Here is a 20,223-nt window from a genome sequence, read left to right as displayed (position 1 = left end):
AGGGCCACTCCCAGGCTACCTATTCATTTAATTCTTAAAACACTCACAGTTGCCCCACCTGCTACTCTCAAGCAAAATGTGAGAGAATTCTTGGAAGAACTTGAAAGATCAAAAGCCTGGAGACAGCATAAAGACAGGAATTTATGCCCACTTATCATCAGAGAAGGGGCTTCCTTGGTGGCTCAGCGATAAAGAATCTGCCTGCCACTGCAGAGGACACAGGTTCAATCCCTGGATCAAGAAGATACCCTGGAGAAGGAAATGGCAACCCACTCCAATATTCTTGACTGGAAAATCCCATGGACAGAGGTGCCTGGTGAGCTATAGTTCATGGGACCACAAAAGAGTCAGACATAACTTAGCAACTAAACAACAACAACAATTGCCAGAGAAACCTGATGGTGGGAGCTTGAGTGAAGCTGTCCCTGATACTGGAGCAAGAAGAGATGTGGCTGAATTTTCACAACATGATGAAACAAGAGTATATGAAGTTTTCCTCCTCCTATGACCTAACCTCAGAGGAGACTAGTAGAGGATGAATGAAGTGGAGTAAATAAAGAGAAGAAATGAACCATACTAATCTTTTTGAATTTTCATAGGCTTTACACTGTTGTGTTATTTTCTACTGTACAGCAAAGTCAATCAGCTATATGTTTACATATACCCTTTTTTAAATTTCCTTTTCATTTAGGTCACTACTGAGCATTGAATAGAGTTCCCTATGCTATACAGTTGATTCTCATTAATCATCTATTTTATACATAGTACCAACAGTGTATATATGTCAATCCCAATCTCCCAATTCATCCCTTATTATTGAGTTCAAGAGTTCCTGATCAAGACTGAGCTTAAACAATAGGAGAAACTTTCAAATGAACCCAAGAAAATTTGTATTTTGAACAGATTACATTTTTTTTTAATACCTGAAAGAGAGACTATTCTGGATTTTGAAAGTAAAAACAATTAAGAGGTGAGACACTAAGGGTTTTAGTAAAGCAGGGGTAAGTGAGAGAAAAATAATTTTTTCTTGTTTGTACCCTTTGAGTCCAACCTGTTTAATACACTAGTCACATGAGAAAGTATATGTGGATGGAATGTACTAAGTGGTCAACATACTCTTTCTGTTTTTATTACTAAATATTTTTATTCATTTCCCCTAAGTAACTTCAACAATGCTTACACTGCAAGGCTAAGTTACCTGTGAACTTTTAAGTTCAACATGAATAACTTCAGGAAATGTAACATAAAAACTTAAACTCAAAAATAAAAAAATTAATTGATTTACCTATCAACCAAATACATCAAAATATCAAGTGGAAAAAAAGGAGAACATAATCTCAGTAAAAAAATATGTATTGCATTTTTCTTGACTGAGCTCTTATTTCTGATTACTCAATTTAAAAATATTTTTAAAGGGATGGGACACAAATACCATTTTATTACTAATTTACTATGAAACACTTAATCTACCACATCTACATTTTCCTTAGTTCTCAAACAGAGCAATTTTCTCTGCTAGAACAGCCTAAAACAATTCTCCTCCTAGATGAAAACCTCCCTCCTGGAGCAAAAGAGCTAATTTAATTCTCCCAATAAAGAAAATTTCAGTGTAACTAACCTTCTAAGCTATCTTCTGATACTGGAGGTCTGTGGCAATGTCATTATGCCTCAATCATTAGTAGCTAAGTTCTCTTGGATATTGATAGGCAACCTGGTTTTTGCAGGGCTTATATTATTTTGAATCAAATAAGCATAGGTTACATATGTTATATATGCTTAACTATTTAACACATAACTTTCAAATTAAACAGATTTCTTTCACAACAGTTTTAGTGTAAGGATGGAACTGAGACACAAGATAAATTTTGTGAGTTAATCACGGCCAAGAATGCATCTAAGAACAAAATAGGGCATATCTTGAGGGAAAAATAACTTTTAGCAAAATAAGTCTCATAATGGATGATGTAGGTAGTGATCATGTTGCCAAAATTCTACCACAACATAATATAAAGATGTGTCAGTTCAGTCACTCAGCAGTATCTGACTGTTTGCAACCCCATGTTGCAGCATGCCAGGCCTCCCTGTCCATCACCAACTCCCGGAGTTTACCCAAACTCATGTCCATTAAGTCAGTGATGGCATCTAACCATCTCATCCTCTGTCATCTCTTTCTCTGCCTGCCTTCAATCTTTCCCAACATCAGGGTCTTTTCAAATGAGTCAGCTCTTCGCATCAGGTGGCCAAAGTATTGGAGTTTCAGCTTCAACATCGGTCCTTCCAATGAACACCCAGGACTGATCTCCTTTAGGATGGACTGGTTGGATGTCCTTGCAGTTCAAGGGACTCTCAAGAGTCTTCTCCAACACCACAGTTCAAAAGCATCAATTCTTCAGCACTCAGCTTTCTTTACATTCCAACTCTCACATCCATACATGTGAGACATCTCACATGACTACTGGAAAAACCATAGCCTTGACTAGACAGACCTTTGTTGACAAAGTAATATCTCTGCTTTACCTGTTTGAATGCAGAGTTCCAAAGAATAGCAAGGAGAAATAAGAAAGCCTTCCTCAGTGATCAGTGCAAAGAAATAGAGGAAAACAACAGAATGGGAAAGACTAGAGATCTCTTCAAGAAAATTAGAGATACCAAGGGAACATTTTGTGCAAAGATGGGCTCAATAAAGGACAGAAATGGTATGGACCTAACAGAAGCAGAAGATATTAAGAAGAGGTGGCAAGGATACACAGAAGAACTGTACAAAAAAGATCTTCACAACCCATATAATCATGATGGTGTGATCACTCACCTAGAGCCAGACATCCTAGAATGTGAGGTCAAGTGGGCCTCAGAAAGCATCACTATGAACAAAGCTAGTGGAGGTGATGGAATTCCAGTTGAGCTATTTCAAATCCCAAAAGATGATGCTCTGAAAGTGCTGCACTCAATTTGCCAGCACATTTGGAAAACTCAGCAGTGGCCACAGGACTGGAAAAGGTCAGTTTTCATTCCAATCCCAAAGAAAGGCAATGTCAAAGAATGCTCAAACTACCACACAATTGCACTCATCTCACACGCTAGTAAAGTAATGCTCAAAATTCTCCAAGCCAGGCTTCAGCATTACACGAACCATGAACTTCCAGATGTTCAAGCTGGTTTTAGAAAAGGCAGAGGAATCCGAGATCAAATTGCCAACATCCACTGGATCATCGAAAAAGCAAGAAAGTTCCCCAAAATCATCCATTTCTGCTTTATTGACTATGCCAAAGCCTTTGACTGTGTGGATTCACAATAAACTGTGGAAAACTCTCCTAGAAACCCTCAATATCAATGATGCATTGCCTTTTTCTCTAGAAGAATCCTCCTACTCTCCTCACGTGATCCCCTACTCAAGAATTCTCTTTTCTATGAATTGTTGTTTGGAATCTCAGGAGAGACCAAAAACCCTTCTCCCAGGTATAGGTCTTCTGAAATATTTATTGCATTCAAAATTCTTTTTACAGTAGTTGTTAAATAAAACTGAACATTAATATACAGTATGTATGATAACTATAATAATATCAAACAATACAGATGTGACATATACATATTACATATATATAATATTGAATCTATACTATACTCCAGGCCTTAGGCTAAACATCCTATAGGTATTACAACATTTATTCCTCATAACATTTGTGCAAAGTAAGTCTGTAATGTTACCTATTTTTACAAAGGATGGAACTGATATAGAGATGTAAAAATAATTTGTTCAATTCACAACTAGTATGAAGAATAAAGCTGTGAGTGGAATCCACACTTGTCTGTTTCCAAAGCTCTGTGCTCTTAACTATATACTACATTATGAAATTTCTGGCACAGGATCAAGAGTTACACACCTTACTATAATCACTGTCTAGCACAGTGCCTAGAACATAGCACAACATTAAAACATATACAGAGTTTATGCAACTATTTGAACTGTAATCAATGTTGTAGAATACTAAGGACTCCTATATTTCTCTATATTTACTCCATATTTCTTCATTTTATTCCATATTTCTTCTCCAAAATGTTTTTCCTTACCTTTTATTCTGATTACATAATGGATGCTATCTTTAAAAGATAAAAGAACCTTCTTAATGATTTTTAACTTAGGCCACATACACGTACCATAGGATGAACTACTTGAGGACATAGATGATATCTTAATGAAGTCATATTCATCTTTTTGTCACCAGTCTCTAGTTCAATGCCAGACAGAGAATAGGTTACCAATAAATGTTCTCTAAATAATGATTTACTTTTGCATTCCAGTCCCCTATAATGAAAAGAACATCTGTCTTGGGTGTTATAAGCTCTTGTACGTCTTCATAGATCCGTTCAACTTCATCTTCTTCAGCATTACTGGTTGGGGAATAGACTTGGATTATTTTGATACTGAATGGTTTGTCTTGGAAATGAACAGAGATCATTCAATCATTTTGGAGATTGCACCCAAGTACTGCATTTTGGAATCTTTCATGGACTATGAGGGCTACTCAATGTCTTCTAAGGGATTCTTGCCCACAGTAGTAGATATAAGGTCATCTGAGTTAAATTCACCAATTCCAGTCTATTTTAGCTCACTGATTCCTAAAATGTCGATGTTCACTCTTGCCATCTCCTGTTTGACCACTTCCAATTTCCCTTGATTCATGGACCTAACATTCCAAGTTCCTATGCAATGTTGTTCTTTACAGCATCGTACTTTACTTCCATCACCAGTCACATCTGGCTGTTGTTTTTGCTTTGGCTCCATCTCTTCATTCTTTCTGGATTTGTTTCTTCACTGTTCTCCAGTAGTATATTGGGCACCTACCAACCTAGAGAGTTCATCTTTCAGTGTCCTATCTTTTTGCCTTTTCATACTTTTTATGGGGTTCTCAAGGGAAGAATACTGAAGCGGTGTGCCATTCCCTTATTCAGTGGACCACATTTTCTCAGAACTTTCCACCATGATCCATCCATCATGGGTGGCCCTACACAGCATGTCTCACGGTTTCACTGAACTAGACAAGGCTGTAGTCCATGTGATCAGCAAAAACAAGACCGGGAGCTGACTATGGCTCAGATTATGAACTCCTTATTCGAAATACATACTTAAACTGAAGAAAGTAGGGAAAACCACTAGAACATTCAGACATGACCTAAATCAAATCCTTTATGATTATACAGTAGAAGTGACAAATAGATTCAAGGGATTAGGTCTGAGAGCCAGAGTGTCTGAAGAATTATAGACAGAGGTTCGTGACATTGTACAGGAGGCAGTGATCAATACCATCCCCAATAAAAAGAAATGCAAAAAAAGCAAAATGGTTGTCTAAGGAGGCCTTAAAAATAGCTGAGAAAAGAAGAGAAGCTAAAGGCAAAAGAGAAAAGGAAAGATATACCCATCTGAATACAGAGTTAGAAAGAATAGCAAAGAGAGATAACAAAATCTTCCTCAGTGATCAATGCAAAAAAAAAGAGGAAAATGATAGAATGGGAAAGACTAGAGATCTCTTCAAGAAAATTAGAGATACCAAGGGAACTTTTCGTTAAAAGATGGGCACAATAAAGGACAGAAACGGTATAGTCCTAACAAAAGCAGAAGATATTAAGAAGAGGTGGCAAGGATACACAGAATATCTATACAAAGAAAATCTTCATGACCCAGATAACTATGATGGTGTGATCACTCACCTAGAGCCAGACATCCTGGAATGCAGAGTCCATTGGGCCTTAGCAAGCATCACTATGAACAAAGCTAGTGGAGGTGATGGAATTCCAGTAGAGCTATTTCAAATCCTAAAACATGATGCTGTGAAAGTGCTGCACTCAATATGCCAGCACATTTGGAAAACTCAGCAGTGGCCACAGGACTGGAAAAGGTCAGTTTTCATTCCAATCCCAAACAAAGGCAATACCAAAGAATACTCAAATTACCATACAATTGCACTCATCTCACATGCTAGCAAAGTAATGTTCAAAATCCTCCAAGCCAGGCTTCAACATTATGTGAAACTTGAAATTCCAGATGTTCAAGCTGGATTTAGAAAAGGCAGAAGAATCAGAGATCAAATTGCCAAAAAGCAAGAGAGTTCCAGAAAAACATCTATTTCTGCTTTATTGACTATGCCAAAGCCTTTGACTGTGTAGATCACAACAAACTGTGGAAAATTCTTAAAAAGCTGGGGCTACCAAAGCACCTTACCTGCCTCCTGAGAAATCTGTATGCAGGTCAAGAAGCAACAGTTAGAACTAGACATGGAACAACAGACTGGTTCCAAGGAGGAAAAGCAGTATGTCAAGGCTGTATATTGTCACCCTGCTTATTTAACTTATACGCAGAGTACATCATGAGAAACGCTGGGCTGGATGAAGCATAAGCTGGAATCAAGATTGCCAGGAGAAATATCAATAACCTCAGGTATGGAGATGACACCACGCTTATGGCAGAAAGCAAAGAGGAACTAAAGAGCCTCTTGATGAAAGTGAAAGAAGAGAGTGAAAAGGTTGGCTTAAAACTCAACATTCAGAAAACTAAGATCATGGCATCTGGTCCCATCACTTCATGGCAAATCGATTGGGAAACAATGGAAACAGTGACAGACTTTATTTTGCGGGGCTCCAAAATCACTGCAGATGGTGACTGTAGCCATGAAAATTAAAAGATACTTGCTCCTTGGAATAAAAGTTATGACTAACCTAGACAGCATATTAAAAAGCTGAGACATTACTTTGTCAACAAAGGTCCATCTAGTCAAGGCTATGATTTTTCCAGTAGTCATGTATGGATTGAGAGTTGGACTATAAAGAAAGCTGAGTGCCAAAGAATTGATGCTTTTGAACTGTGATGTTGGAGAAGACTCTTGAGAGTCCCTTGGGCTGCAAGGACATCCAACCAGTTCATCCTAAAGGAGATCAGTCCTGGGTGTTCATTGGAAGGACTGATGTTGAAGTTGAAACTCCAATACTTTGTCCACCTGACGGGAAGGACTGACTCATTCGAAAAGACTGTGATGCTGGGAAAGATTGAGGGCAGGAAGAGAGGGGGATGACAGAGGATGAGGTGGTTGGATGGTATCACTGACTGGATGGACATGAGTTTGAGTAAGCTCTGGGAGTTGGGGATGGACAGGGAAGCCTGGCATGCTGCAGTCCGTGGGGAGGCAAAGAGTCGGACATGACTGAATGATTGGACTGAACTGAAATAATAACTAGATGAATTCTAGCTCCAGAAAAATGGTGTTGGAACATTTCTGATGAGTCAGTTTACAATTATATGCTCCTGGATTGGTGGCATAGACATTTGTAACATTATATAATTCAAAAAATATTTCTAGTTGTTTCTGGCAGGCATTGGTGGGTATATTTTTGTAGTTGATTTATTTTCTTGATTATGTTCTATTTTGGATATTGTTAAAATAACTCTTTGTTCCATATAATGTACTTCTGAATAGTTATAGTTTTCTGTAATTTAAAACAGAGGTCCAACCAGATAAAACTTAGTGAGATAATGGAGACACACCTAGAATTTGAGTGAATTTGTGTAACAAGAATATACATCTTGGTTTATTCTCCAAATAGATATCTGTTTCTGAAAGATATTCAGTAATGCTTCCCAAAACAATAAAATGGCAATAAAATAGCTATTTTTATACCATTTTTCAGTTATATCTGTCAAAAGACTTTGGTCTCAGAATAACAGAAAACCCAATCCAAATGGTTCAACATATCTTATGTACTGTTAGCTCAATAACAAAAAGTCTTAAGAAAAGACTAGTTCTGGGCTCATTATTTTAGCAGATCATCACTCAGTTCAGATTGTCACTCAGTTCAGCCATTCTCCACCGCTGGGCTTCTCCTCAAGATCACAAGATGGCTCCAGTGGCTCCAGGTATCACCTCCATACATAGCAACCTTCATAGAAAAATGAATATATTTGTCCTGGATCTTATTTCTGAGAAACTAAAAAGCTTGTCAGAAAGTCCACAAAGGGATTAACTTTACTTTTCATTACTTAGAACTGAGTTATAAGCCATTTCCTAAAGCAGTCACTGGCAAAGAGATGGAACTACCATGCTTGACTTAGAATACTTTAAATTCATCCCCTTGGGATAAGGCTGACATAATACAAAGCACATGGCACAGCATCACATCATTGTGTAGTTCAGTTCAGTTCAGTTCATTCACTCAGTTGTGTCCGATTCTTTGCGACCCCATGAATTGCAGCACGCCAGGCCTCCCTGTCCATCACCAACTCCCGGAGTTCACTCAGACTCACGTCCATCGAGTCAGTGATGTCATCCAGCCATCTCATCCTCTGTCGTCCCCTTCTCCTCCTGCCCTCAATCCCTCCCAGCATCAGAGTCTTTTCCAATGAGTCAATTCTTCGCATGAGGTGGCCAAAGTACTGGAGTTTCAGCTTTAGCATCATTCCTTCCAAAGAAATCCCAGGGTTGATCTCCTTCAGAATGGACTGGTTGGATCTCCTTGCAGTCCAAGGGACTCTCAAGAGTCTTCTCCAACACCACAGTTCAAAAGCATCAATTCTTCGGCGCTCAGCCTTCTTCACAGTGCAACTCTCACAGAGAGTTTAATAAAACTGGCATTCTGTTCAGTAAGGAATGAGGGGATGGGGAAAGAAGAAATGCATCCCAGATAGACAATCAACAATGTCTCTAATACCTTTGTGACTTTCTAAAGTCTATCTGAAAACATACTCAACAGAAGCAAAACCACTCAATGCTAAAAGTGAATTTCCCCAAAGATAAAGGGTCTTATGATGCTCTTAATGGGCTTCCCCGGGAGCTCAGAGGTTAAAGCGTCTGCCTGCAATGTGAGAGACCTGGGTTCGATTCCTGGGTTGGGAAGATCCCCTGGAGAAGGAAATGGCAACCCACTCCAGTATTCTTGCCTGGAGAATCCCATGGACAGAGGAGCCTGGTGGGCTATAGTCCATGGGGTCTTAATACTAGACAATGAAGAATTTCCTATTAATTTTGATATAAGAATATAAAAGGATTTTTTTTTTTTTTTTGGATTCACAGTAGTATGTTAGCACACTGCTTGGGCTATCAAAGTGAAAGTGAAGTTGCTCAGTCATGTCCGACTCTTTATGACCCCATGGACTGTAGCCTACCAGGCTCCTCCCTCCATGGGATTCTCCAGGCAAGACTACTGGAGTGGGTTGCCATTTCCATCTCCAGGGGATCTTCCCGACCCAGGGATTGTCCTGGGCTATCAAAGACATAATAAATTTTAAACAGTTTTTAGTAAAGCTTATGGTATACGTATACTTCACAAATTCATATATATCCACTCCAAAGTAAATTAATTTGACATAAGGAAACTAGATATAAATTAAAACCTCAATATAATTCAAAATATCATATTCTCCATTTCATGACAAAATCCTTTAGGACTCAATTAAGCTTGGTTTTTCTTGACATTTTAAAATTCTCCATAAAGCAACATTAGTACCTATATTTTAACTAGATAAGTTAAGAATCATTTAACTTATTTTTAAATGATTAATTCTTTAGAATTATAATATATCAAATACTCATTGGACTTCCGTTGTGGCTCAGCTGGTAAACAATCTTCCTGCAATGTGGGAGACCTGGGTTTGATCCCTGGTTGGGAAGATCCCCTAAAGAAGGGAAAGGCTACCCACTTCAGTATTCTGGCCTGGAGAACTCCATGGACTGTATAGTTCATGGGGTCACAAAGAATCAGACATGATTAAGCAACTTTCACATATACTCAGAGCATGTTGGATTCAGTCCTCTCATTTTATTCTGAGACAGTTAAACCAGTGCAATTTAAATTACTCTGTAAATATGTTATCAAGTTCATGAATAAGCATGCTCCTTATCTCTGTCCCTTCTTTACATTACATTATATTACATTAACATTAGGACATTATCTTAGGCATCCTAGTCCACCAGCCACTTAGTGATGTAAATAAAAATGACTAAAATCCAAACTGTTAAACTATTATCATTTCTTAACAACCAATATATATGAAATACAGAAATCATCTGGGTACTCAATGTCATTATGTCTTTTAGGTCTCTCATTATCATAGTTAATAAGGGTTTACAAATACCAATCATAGTTGAAAATTTATGAGTGCCTGTGCAAGCTTTTCAGCTAGACTTGTCACACATGGAATATTTTTATGTAACTCTTTCACTAAAACCAGACTGTCCTCTTACATGTATAAATGCTGTTCCAGGACTATCAATTTAAAAATTGGGACTGACAGACTTCCCCAGCAGTCTAGTGGTTGAGACTCTTCACTTCCACTGTAATGGGTTTGATTCCTGGTCAGGGAACTAGGATACCACACGCTGCATGGTGTGGGCAAAAAATAACTTTAAAAAACTGGCATTGAAATTTACTGTTTCAAAAACGTGTGTGTGTGTGTGCATTCATACACACATGTGGGTGCATTTCATGTACGCAAAGAAGCAGAACAGACAAATTTGCTATTCACTAGAGTGACTCTCCCACAATGAACTGAAGAAAAGGAAAGCAAAGGTACTTCCAACCAAAGAGGAAAATGAGATGATGTTAGAGATAATGTTTCAGAAAAACTACTAAGAGGGAAGATTTTAGATGGGTAAGAGCATCTTTGATAACATTCCTGCTCTTCCAGAGAGGAACTGACTTATTTCTATCTACTTAGACCTCAGTCCTAATAAAATGGTCATCCACTAAGTACATGAGTTGTCAAGAGGAAAGATTACAGTTACTCATGATCCGAGTGCTTTTGGAAATAAGCCACAATTTTTGTGACCCTTTAAGTCTTGTTACTTATTTAATAGAATAAATTTGACATGTAAGGTCCTGTAAACCTGAGGTGTACAGCACATGTTACTTTGATATATTTATATGTTTGTAATATGTTGCCAATGTAATGATATTTATCACATTATATAATAAAAGATTATATATAACGTTTTGAAACATAATGTAATGTGAAAATAGAAAAATAAAATACATACTCTTTTTTTCTTGTTTTCTCTTCTTTTATTTTTATTTTTTCTTCTCTTATACTGTCCCTCCCCTTGTTGAATTTTTTTTCTTTTCTTTTTTTAAATTTATTTTTATTTTATTTTACTTTACAATACTGTATTGGTTTTGCCATACATCAACATGAATCTGCCATGAGTGTACACGTGTTCCCAATCGTGAATCCCCCTCCTACCTCCCTCCCCATATCATATAAGAAATGAATCACCAGTCTAGGTTCGATGCATGATACAAAATATACACTCTTTATTAAACAAATTTGCTTCTTCCTATTTCATTTCACAGGAACTTAATAAAACCCATGGCTGATTCCACTTGTTTTACTTAGTATGAACAGAATGCTAGATTTCTAATTTATATTCACTCAAAACTTTGATATAGTTCCATGTATTTTGGCATCTAGTATTACTGCTAAAAGTCTAGAAAGCTTATTATCTTAGTGATTAAAAAAACCAAATGATGCTTGAAACATCTGATCCAATTCTGAGAATATAAAGAAATACTATACTGTAAAAAAAAAAAAGGAATTAACATGTGATACAGTATTAACTAAAGTACAGATTTTGTTCAAATTTCACAAAATTTTATGCTAGTGTCTATTATTTGTTTTCATACCCTATTTTCAAGATTCCACACTGTTATTTAGTTGCATTGAGCAGCTTCAGCTCCATGCAACAAATTCCGTTAAATTCTCTTTTCATTTTTATTGTCACAGATATTTTCTAATTTTCCTTGTTATGGCTTCTTAGATATTCCCATCATTCAAAAGTGGATATTTAATTTCCAAATGCATGGGATTTGTAAAGTATCCTAAATATTAATTTCTCATTCTGATATAATTTCTCATTTAAATACTTTCTTCTCTGCTTCCCATCCGTGCTTTTTTTAGCCTTCTAACTTTATTGAGGCTTTCAATGGCTAGTCAAAGGTTTCTCTTGATAAATGTCACATTGCACTTGAAAATATGTAGATTATTTTCAAATGTTTTTTGATATTGATTTCTAACATAATTCCACAGTGATAAAAGAACAAACTGTATGGTTGCAATACCTTTAGACCATGAAATTTTTGCACCTTGTTTTATGTCCCTGAATATGTTCCAATGTCTCCAAGTTTATAGTCTATGGGAACCTGAATAGAATTTTTATCTCACTGTTGTGTGAAAATTGTATAAATCTTAATTATGTTGTATTGGTTCATACTATACCCTTGTACTTTTCCATATATTCATTCTATTAAGTTTTGAGAGTTTGATATTGAAATTCCAAACTAAATATCTTAATTTATCTACTTAAAAAATAATTGTAATATATAGCAGAACTATGAGATTTCCCTGGTGGCACAGCAGTAAAGAATTTGCCTAAAAATCAGGAGTCATAGGAGATGCTGGTTCAATCCCTGGGTTAGAAAGATCCCCTGGAGGCGGCCATGGCAACCTACTCCAGTATTCTTGCCTGGAGAGTGCCATGAACAGAGGAGCATGGTTGACTATAGTCCATGTGACTATAGGTCACAAAAAGTCAGACCTGACTGAAGAGACTTGGCATACATACACGCATAGAGGAACTATATGTAACTTTCCAATTTCCAAGTCTCCTGTAAGTAAATGTGTTATTATACTTTCATAATTTGAAAAATAAAAAAGAAAAAGAAAAAAGTAAAACTCATGGCTATTTATAGAAAAATCTCTGATTTCATATGTACAAGTTTCACTAAACTCAGCTAAAAGGTTCAAAAAATTATTCCATAAATTTTATCATCAGAGAAATCAATATCTTCAAAATATCTTTTACTTCACACTATAAAGGTTTACTCTTTCCTCTGTCACATATCCATTTGCAGCCATTATTGAATACATGATGACTGCCATGATTTTAAAAGTGAAAAAAAATGTTTAAGTAAACCAAAATAATTGAAAATAACACAAAGACTGACATGGATTCATGTAACAATTACAGGGAAAAATGTTTTGTAAGGTAAAACAAGCCATAAAATTATGTTAAGTATTGAACAAAATCTAATCACTCACTTAAAATATGCATTCATCATCCTCCTTTATCCTTGAAAATAGATGCACTGAATGTATCTGAGTTAATATTCAATCAGTTGTCCAAAAAAGGAAATTTTTTTCCTGTTACTTCTAGATAATCCAAAGCAGACAATACTGTTTATTAACTTTAAAACAAATTTCTAAAGCTTAAATTAAAATTTTTGATTAATATATTTTAAAATTAATTAAAAATTAATTTCCAGATAGGGTCTTTTTAAATCGAACTTGTAACATATCAATGAAATGTAATAACAGAAGCAATTATCAACTTCCTATAAGAATATGACCATTTTAGGGATATGATCGGCTTAAAACCTATGTAAAGCCTATGTAAAATCAGTAATTATGAAACTATTACTAACTTACCTATACAACAGAAATTATATTAAAGAAATATTGTATCTGTCCTTCCTGTAAACAAAAGAGAGGGAGCTGGGACTGGAATGGGACAATCAACCATAATACTAAGAAAGTTGTAAGGCCCTATTCCATGCTTTTCATAATAATCAGACTATACTTTAGAAATACTTTTAAAAATTAATATTGGACACTGGACCAGCAAGGTAAATGTTCCTATTGAATTCTAAGATGGGATTAAGTCAGCTTAAATGCGAAAATCACTGGGGGAGGCTGATGGTAGATACACTATTGGTTGCTTCCTCTTGAAATTGTTAATATAAAGAATCATTCGTATTGAGCTGCTGACATGCTCACAAATGCAAACTAAACTTTTAGCTGACTTTTGATGTATTTTTCTTTATTTTACATGGTTGACTATGAACACATAGGAATTAATTCTGTTTTTTTATTGCTCTTCTTTATGAGGTTGTGATTTCTAGCTAAGAAATAAAAGTTCTGCCTTAAAACATGATATGTGTATTTAACTCCAGTCACATGTAAGAAGTATAAAATAAATTCCTAAGCTTAAATTAGTGAATTCTAATAGGATTTCTATGCTTGTCAAGCCTAGAGTAAATGATTCAATAAGATATGGGGACAAAGGGAATAAATTATTGAGTAAAAATAAACTATGACTAGAGTATAAAATAAATATAAAACAGATCTTTACACATAAAGGTGGCATCAGTGAGAGTTATTTTTAAAAGGTGAAAATATGTTCCATTCCATTTAATGGCAGTACTCTTCACATTAATGATTTTCAAAGATTTATTTCACTCTATGGAAAAGCTTTAAGACTACGACTTGCAAATTACTCATACTACTAATTAGTCAATCATTTTCTATTTCTCAGTTAGGCTTCGATTAAGTGTAAAATCCTTTGAAAATTAAAAACATTTCATGTCACTAGCTCAAAATGACCAACATGTTTGGAAACACATTTACAAACACTTACATAATGCTTATTATCTGCCAGACACTACATCATTTAAATACATAACTTATTTAATATTCTCAAGATACTATTACTACCCTGGGCTAGATAACTTGTTTATATAGCCAATACCAAGTGGCATACTCGGGATTCAAACCCAGACAATCTACTTGGGAGACTACGTTTAAAGCCTACTCTATCACAATTCTTCAGAGAAATGCTTCATCCAGGGACTGCTATGCATTTGAAAGCCATTGTTTAAACTACAGCAGTCAGGGTTGTTCAATGCGAAAACTTTTTGCTCACTATGAGAGTGAATGTGTGAATTTCACCCAGCTAAAGAGGAAAGTGAGCATAAGAAATATGGGAAAAGACTGCACCATATAAATGTTATAGAAATGTGCTTAGTGCTTAGTCGCTTTGCACAGTTGTGTCTGACTCTCTGCGGCCCTATGGACTGTAGCCCTCCAGGCTCTTCTGTCTATGGAATTTTCCAGGCAAGAACACTGGAGTGGGTTGCCATGCCCTCCTCCAGGGGATCTTCCCTACCCAGGGATTGAAGGGAGTCTCTGAGTCTCTCTTGTCTCCTGCATTAGCAGGTGGATTCTTTACCACTAGCACCACCTGGGAAGCCCTTAAGAGTAGAAAAGGTGGCACTTAAATACATTAACTGTGGTTTCACCCCAAAAGTAATCAAACATGACAAAAAAGCACACAGTCATATTTATCATTCAACATCATACTATCTAAATTTTGTACATTAAAAAATATAATGAGAACTATAGTAGTATGCCCCATAAATTATGCCCAAAGATAACTCATTCACCTTGTCCTAAGATTTAAAGATACCTTATCCTAAAATAATTAACTGATCAAATTGCTTAAACAATTCAATAAATTCACATACTTAGTTTTCTATGGAGGAAAATGAATCTTGGAGAAAATTTGACATAATTTGTTTTCAGCTTTTCAAATAAAGGAAGCACAGAGGTTTAACTCTATAATACTAGCTTGAAGTCAGTCAAAAAGAAGCATGGCTCTTAATAATTGTGGATCTACTTTCCTTTGAAGGTGTCTCTGAACAGAGCAATAAGAGAGAGAGCAATGTACATCTTCTCTAGAACTGAATTTCAAAGGCTTTATTTGGCCCTTCTTCTACATAGGAAAATTTAGAAAACTTTTTGCCTTTTATTTTCCACTGTGAGATCCTAAAGGGGAAAATAAGTTCAGGCTATGCAGGTCCCCATGTGGTTTTAGATGCAGTAGCAACGAATGTAGGACACTAAGGTCTATATAATTGCCTGCAGTGAACATTAGTGCAAATTTTAAAAGAAAAAAGAAAAACCTTTAGCACTTCAGTACAGATCTCAAAATCATTCAAGAAACTTCCTTCAACTGCATCCATTACATTAATGAGATCACAGAAGAGAACTAGTTTAGAATTAAATATTCTGGTGATAAAAATGTATTATTATAATCTAAAAAGCCATAGTTTATAAAAAATAATAGGATATGAAAATAAATGGTATTTTTCATATATGACTCATCACTGTGTGAATTAAAAGCAGTTTAAATTTAAAAGGGAATCTCTTGAATTAAATGGTTTTCAAAAATGGCTTTAAAAACATTTAAATTTTGTAGAAAAATTAAATCTATTTGTTTAGTGTGTCTAAAAATTCTGGTAGTTTACCTTCTTTTAAAATTATGATTATTTAATCTTAAAACAACTGTAAAGGAAAACTGGCCAAACACGTAAATAAAAATTGATTAAACAATGCAATTTTATATGGTGCACTTTTTAATAAACACTCTTGTTATGCAAATTTTTCCTTTTCTTTGCAAAATCTGCCTTAGTTTACCTGATTATGTATGTAGTTTCTATATAATACACAGCGTTGAATATTTAAAAATCAGCTATCTATTAGCATTTTAAATAACAACTGCTAAACAAACCATGTTTAAGTTTTTTCAATTATGTTAGTTTATTGGATCTCTAGAAATAAAACTACAGAACCAAGAATTTCTATGTATTTTTCCAGCACGTGAAATCGGTAATGAAACGCAAGACACATAGACACTATATCTAAGGTTCTGAAATTTTCACTTTTCTTACAATGATAAAGTAAACCGATCTATTATTTGACAAGGGAAAAGAAAGATTTCCATGGTGGGAATAGCATATGAATCACCACACATGGAAGAATATAAAAGCGGATTTTATTTTCCACAAAAGCTAAAAGAAGCAATTATTTTTGTTTCTTGGTCAATAAGAAGGTGAATCAGGTTCCTGTGGGAGTTCTGTGAATATCATTATAAGCATCAATCATCAATGACCCAGTGAAATCCAGAACTAAAAGAATGAAAAGAAATTTTCCCTAAATATATCACATTCAGTCATGCCTGACTCTTTGCGACCCCATGGACTGTATAGTCCATGGAATTCTCCAGGCCAGAATACTGGAGTGGGTAGCCTTTTCCTTCTCCAGGAGATTATGCCCACTCAGGGATCAAACCCAGGTCTCCTGCATTGCAGGTGGGTTCTTTACCAATTGAACTACCAGAGAACCCCAAATATATCACATTATATGTCTATACTCCATGAGTTCTAAAAACTATAATCTTCTAAATGAAACCTAACATAGAAGTTGAATATCTGAGACTGTCTTGGATCAATTCATGGAAGGATTTACATGAGATCTAGTCCAGGTACCCATCTTACATAGGAATCCATGGTATGTGGTCACTGGCCTCTATAAACACTCACAATTATGGGAGCTAATGAGTTCACAGTATAGTTAACAGATTTTTTTAAAGCTCTGTTAAAATCATCTTAATAAAAGTAAAATGCTTCATCCTTTAAAAATTCCCACAGATTTGTCTTATTTTTGCCCTATACATAATCATAGGATAGTATTTAATGATAGCTTTCATGCCTTCACTTTTCCAAGTTAAAGTCTTTCCAGTGGATTTTATAGAATAGATTGACAATACCCCCCAAATCTCCCTTTCTTTCTTTTCTAGCTGCTAGAGCAACAGCCTGTGAAGGTTCATCTCAAAATAGTGTGCTCAGAATGAGTACATTAAAATGTGGTCATAATTACAAACTACAGTGGGATAAACACTTCCCTCATTAGGCTACAATCATTAGTCCAATTTATTAATAACAATATCTTAAAGTTGGCAGCCATTTTCCACTACAAATACCAACCTTGTTGTCAATAAAACCATGGTCATTAATTGTGACATAGACTTCTGGATTCAAAACCAGAACTTCACATTTATATCTATTACTATAAAATAGTATCATGACATCAAATACGCTAACATTAATGCCTATATTCAAGCCTCTGGTATGTCATCTTGGAAAACAGTAAGATATTCTATTTGCCTTCCTACCAAACACATTCTTCAGGTTCATACCGTATTTAACTCTGTGGCCCGACAAAGAAGTCAATGTCCACATTAGCCTATTTCAAGTCATCAGTCACTAACACTCAAGAATCCCCAATTAAAACTTTTTTGTATGGCAGTTTACATTTAAGAAATTTTGCCTGAGGTTTCATTTTTCACTGACTTACTTTTAAAACTGGTTTATAGACAAGAGTATCTCCCTAAGAGATATTGTCATGCAGGCAATGACATGCTCAATTCCATCTTTGAATCCGAACAATGTGTCACCAACAACAAATCTTTCGATTTGTGACGCATATACATACATGTCACACAGGATTATGAATGTGAGCTACAAAACTTATGCAATCCCATGTGGAAAATGAAGATACACTATTTTATTCCAGCTAAAGTTGTCCTCTTTCCAAGAAACTTTTTTCTCCCTTCTCTACTTCAGGACCAGCATTTTCCTATAGGCAAAGACAGTTGCGAGAATTCTGCAGGATCCCATCACAGCCTTCAGCGGAGGCTCATCTAAACCAGGTTGGAGCTGACCGGATCCTCAGTCGAAACCAGAAGGCTTTTTCATCCAGTTCCTCCTTAGAAACACGCCTCCCGCCCCTGCCCCTGCCCAAATCCGAAGCCAGAGGGGAGTCCGACCATAGAGAACTTCCACTCATGAAGACAACCCCATAGTAAAGAACATTCCGGTAACCACGTCTCTCCTCCGACCTCCAACTCTAGAACCCGCAGCTAGCGCCGCGCCTTCCTCGCAAGCCGCCTCCCGCGGGCCGGCTCGGGGTGAGCTCCCGAGTTAGTCAGTGCGCACGTGACGCGCGGTGCCCACATGACACGACCGTGGGCGGGGGAGGGGGACAGAGGAGCGAGGCAGGGAAAAAGTTAAGGCAGACCCGTCAAAGCGCCCGAAGCAACCTGCCCCTTCCCTTCTTTGTCAATTAGTGGCTCAGGGATCCCCAAGGTGTCTTCAGTACAGCTACCGAAACGGAGGGCGCCGGTCTCCGTTTGCCCCGTCACCCCCTACTCCTACCGGCCCTGCTGGTGATGCCGCTACACCCTCAAGTTGTTCCTTCCTCTCTTTCCTGCCCTCCTTTCTCGTTTCTGCCTTCTTTCCTTCCCTAAAAGCTTTTCATCCATTGCGGGCCATGCGGCTGACGCACATTCAATTGCCCTGGGAGCTCGCCGGCACCGCCGAGGTCAGACAAGGCCGAACACCTACCAAACGGGAGGGGGTAACTGCGCAAACAAAGTTGCACGCTGCACCGCAACCGCCCCTCCCTCCCACTGAGCCCCCCATTCTGAGACCCGGCAAAGCTCACTTGCTCTGCCGGTTCTCGATCGACCTCACCCCACTGTCGCGCAACACACCCCCTTCCACACGCGAGCCCACCCTTCCATGATGCCCCGGCGTCTGGAGCGGTCCAGCCTCCTGGTAAAGCACCGAGCCAGCCGCTGCGCTTACCTTGCTTGACACACTTGAGCCGGAGGGGGTCCTTGCAGTGTTTGATCACGGCCAGCACGTCCCTGATGGTGAGCCCCGCCACGGGGGTCTCGTTCACTTCCAACAGCAGTTCCTCAGACACCAACTTGCTTCCGCTCTCATAGGCCACCTTGCCCGGCTTCACCTCTCCCAGGTAGGGGAACTGTCCATTCTCGGCACCCCCCTTCAGTTCAAAACCCAGCTGACCCTCCGGGTTCCTGCCAATGACACTCTCATGGACTTTGCTAGTCCAGTGGCTTTTCTTTTTCAAGCTTTTGGACATGGCAGTGGGGTGAGTCGCCTCAGCTCCTGAGGGATTCCTTTGGGGTAGGGGAGTTGGTGCTGAGAGAATGAGGCTGGAGGAGCCAGGGGGCCAAGAGGTAAGGAGAGCAGACTTTGCCTTCCTCCCCTCTCTGTTCGGTGCTTTCCCTCTTCTTTGGATGGAGTGTGGTCGAGGAAGGGGGAGGATGACAGGGACGGCTGGGCAGAGGTAGGAGAGCTTGGGTGAGGTTGTGCTGTCCCTTGAATGACACTCAAGGCTGTGGCCCCGCAGCAGAGGAGAGCTGTGGTGGTGGCGGCGGCGGCGGCGGCAGCGGCAGCCTGAGCGAGCAGTAGCCGAGCTGGTGAGCGGGTGGAGTGGGGGTGGGGAAGGAGAGTAGGGATGCCGGGGGCCACTCCTGCGTGGTGCGAGTGGGAGCGCGCGCGCGCCTGAGTGTGTGTTGTTAGCTGATATCCATGGTAGCTGCAGTGGCAGTGGCAGGGTCCGCGCGCGCTGGCGCGCTCGCGCGCGCGTCCGACTTGTACTGTACTGGCAGCAGGGGAGGAGGCTTAGCGCCGACGAGGAGGGAGCGGACTAGAGCCGGGAGGAGGGGCGCGCGCGCGCCGGGTGGGGAGCCGCTTACTGCT

At 38.1% G+C, this 20,223-nt stretch overlaps 1 protein-coding gene across 1 annotated transcript in view; it reads right to left on the bottom strand.

Annotated features, from left to right (window-relative positions):
• Nucleotides 1-19,600, bottom strand: part of MAGI2 (membrane associated guanylate kinase, WW and PDZ domain containing 2) — a 1,481,671-nt gene extending 1,462,071 nt beyond the window's left edge. Inside the window, exon 1 of the mRNA XM_052638336.1 lies at nt 19,300-19,600. Coding sequence (XP_052494296.1) covers nt 19,300-19,600 — 301 coding nt within the window. The remainder of the gene's footprint in view (nt 1-19,299) is intronic.
• Nucleotides 19,601-20,223: the final 623 nt, after the last annotated feature.

Source organism: Budorcas taxicolor, chromosome 4, assembly GCF_023091745.1.
Source record: "Budorcas taxicolor isolate Tak-1 chromosome 4, Takin1.1, whole genome shotgun sequence".
Taxonomy (NCBI): domain Eukaryota; kingdom Metazoa; phylum Chordata; class Mammalia; order Artiodactyla; family Bovidae; genus Budorcas; species Budorcas taxicolor.
Note: the sequence above shows the minus strand (reverse complement) of the source record. Positions and strands in the feature narration are given on the sequence as shown.